Consider the following 3,206-nt stretch of genomic DNA (forward strand, 5'->3'; position numbering starts at 1 on the left):
ATCAGATGGTAGGCTGGTAGCACGTAATATATGGATTATACTGGTTCGGGCACGTGGTGCCGTATATCCGGTTTGAAGGTGGATCTTTCTGTATTTGTATGCTCGGTTGCAGGGGTTACTACTCCTAGCTATGCGTTAGAATGTAGAAGATGGGATCCTAATCGGGGGACCCTACTCCCCCATATATAGCCTGAGGGAGTAGGTTACAATAGCTCCGATCGACTAATATATTAGCTTTGTAGTTTATCACATGGAATACGTAATAAAAATGATTCTTGGAATGTGTTGATCTCCAAGCTCATGGATTCGCGTGTCCTTAAGGGCTTCATTCGTTGTCGACTTCAGCCTAACATATAGGCATGCATCGATCGGGTTATACGGACGGTGAGTAATGGTACCTCGGCCCATACATCCGACACCACCAAGTTTTTTCTCTACCTACTACGTACCCAGGACGGCCCAATACCACCTGCACGTGCGCACGCGCAACGTGATTTTCATGCGACCAGATGAGACCGGCCTGCCACGGCGACACAATGGGACGCGAAATAAACATTGGACGGCGACGACGAAGACGACACCGCGGCGTGCAGGCTATTTTACCTACCCCGAGTCTTTCCCTCGTAGCTATGCGTTAGAATGGAAGGCTAGCTGTACCGTTAAACGCCCATCTCGCCACGCCGCTTCCCATGCCCGGTCGTCGTCGCCCGGCCTCTCGCTCCTCCACCAACATCCAACCCTGCTGCCTATATAAACCACGCCCACCCCATGACACCACACCACACCACACACACCTCTTCCAGCTTCCAAGCGATCGAGCTAGTCCTCGTCCTCGCCATTGGAGCTAGCTGCTTCCTCATTCTTGCTCACAAGACACAACACAGAGACACATCACGATCATCACTACTCAATCCGATCCATTGACCGACATGGGCAGCCTTGACACCACCCCTGCCGCCGCCGCCGCCTTCACCGACATCAACCGCAGCGGCGCCTTCCAGCCGCTCAACGCCGACGACGTGCGCTCCTACCTGCACAAGTCGGTCGACTTCATCTACGACTACTACAAGTCCGTGGACTCCCTGCCGGTGCTGCCAGGCGTGGAGCCAGGCTACCTACGGCGCCTGCTGCAGTCCGTGCCGCCGACCTCCTCCGCGCCCTTCGACATTGCCCTAAAGGAGGTCCGCGACGCCGTCGTCCCGGGGATGACCCACTGGGCCAGCCCCAACTTCTTCGCCTTCTTCCCGTCCACCAACAGCGCCGCCGCTATCGCGGGCGAGCTCGTCGCCTCCGCCATGAACACCGTCGGCTTCACCTGGCAGGCCAGCCCCGCCGCCACCGAGATGGAGGTCCTCGCGCTCGACTGGCTCGCGCAGCTCCTCCGCCTGCCGTCCACCTTCATGAACCGCACCGCGGAAGCTGGGCGCGGGTCCGGTGGTGGCGTCATCCTCGGCACCACCAGTGAGGCCATGCTCGTCACGCTCGTCTCCGCTCGTGACGCCGCCCTGCGCCGGGCTGGCTCCGTTGGCGTCGCTGGGATCACCAGGCTCGTCGTCTACGCCGCTGACCAGACGCACTCCACCTTCTTCAAGGCGTGCCGTCTCGCCGGATTCGACCCGGCCAACATCCGCTCCATCCCCACCGGCCCGGAGACCGACTACGCCCTCGACCCGGCGAAGCTGCTCGAGATCATGCAGGCTGACGTCGACGCCAGCCTCGTGCCCACCTACATCTGCGCCACCGTCGGCACCACGTCGTCCAACGCCGTTGATCCTGTCGGAGCCATCGCCGATGTCGCCGCCATGTTTAATGCGTGGGTGCACATCGACGCCGCCTACGCCGGAAGCGCGTGCATCTGCCCGGAGTTCCGGCACCACCTGAACGGCGTCGAGCGGGTGGACTCCATCAGCATGAGCCCGCACAAGTGGCTCATGACGTGCCTTGACTGCACGTGCCTGTGGGTGCGCGACACGCACCGGCTCACCGACTCCCTGGAGACCAACCCGGAGTACCTCAAGAACGACGCCAGCGAGTCCGGCAACGTCACTGATCTCAAGGACATGCAGGTCGGTGTCGGCCGCCGCTTCCGGGGACTCAAGCTCTGGATGGTCATGCGCACCTACGGCTCCGCCAAGCTCCAGGAGCACATCCGGAGTGACGTCGCCATGGCCAAGATGTTCGAGGACGCCGTGCGAGCCGACGACCGGTTCGAGGTCGTGGTGCCGAGGAACTTCGCTCTCGTGTGTTTCAGGATCAGGCCGCAAGGCACCATGACTGAGGAGGACGCCGAGGAGGTCAACCGTGAGCTCATGGAGCGGCTGAACAGGACCGGGAAGGCGTACCTCGCGCACACGGCGGTTGGCGACAGGTTCGTGCTGCGGTTCGCGGTGGGGTCGTCGCTGCAGGAGGAGAGGCACGTGCGAAGCGCGTGGGAGCTCATCAAGAAGACGACCACCGAGATCATGGACGAAGAGATGTAGAGATTATTACAATTGATTATTACTGTTGGATTAATAAATATTGTTATGCCAATCAAAAGGTAGCGCCCAATAATGCCTTTCGTTATGCATGTATATGCAAGAAATATATGTATGTTGGACGAGCTAGTATATATAACTGCCATGTATTTTATATATGGGCTATATAATATATGAAGCTGGCTTTTAATTTCTTTGTCCTGCGTCTAGGATGATACCATGAATAAGTGACCACTTTCTTGAAGAACACACATGGTGACTTGAATTTTTCTACCCAATCCAAGGATTCCATGTGGTCTTCTTTCCTAACTCTGGAGGAAACTTTGGCAAGGTTATGGTTAGGGTTCAGGATTAAGAGCCGGACCTGAGTCGATTAAAGGGATCACCAAGGAAGAAGGCTAGCCCAGCGCGGTGGTGGCGGTGCCAACCGAGCAGTGGAAGGGAGGTGGTTGGGCGAGACGAGCATGGGGGCTTCATGGTGATAGCCCATGCAACCTCCTCTGGTTAGAGTGGCAGCGGTTGTAGGTGGGTGTGGCAGAACCACCCAAATTATATGGCCCATATGCACATGTCATTGTCCTTAAGACCTCTGACTGCTGCACATGAGAGCCAGATAACTCGAATAGTCTGTCAGGGTGTCCTCGGGGAACCCCGAATCATCCATATTTTACAACTCATATAGGATTAACATTGGAGTTGCCACAACATTAAAACATATGGTACAAAAAC

The 3,206-nt window shown here is 56.9% G+C and overlaps 1 protein-coding gene across 1 annotated transcript; it reads left to right on the forward strand.

Moving 5' to 3' along the window:
* Nucleotides 1–826: 826 nt before the first annotated feature.
* Nucleotides 827–2,592, forward strand: LOC136472271 (tryptophan decarboxylase 1-like). Its single transcript, XM_066470001.1, has one exon. It carries the CDS (start codon nt 930–932, stop codon nt 2,478–2,480), a length of 1,551 nt encoding a protein of 516 aa, XP_066326098.1. The 5' UTR covers nt 827–929; the 3' UTR covers nt 2,481–2,592.
* The last annotated feature ends 614 nt before the right edge of the window (nt 2,593–3,206 follow it).

Source organism: Miscanthus floridulus, chromosome 8, assembly GCF_019320115.1.
Source record: "Miscanthus floridulus cultivar M001 chromosome 8, ASM1932011v1, whole genome shotgun sequence".
Taxonomy (NCBI): Eukaryota; Viridiplantae; Streptophyta; class Magnoliopsida; order Poales; family Poaceae; genus Miscanthus; species Miscanthus floridulus.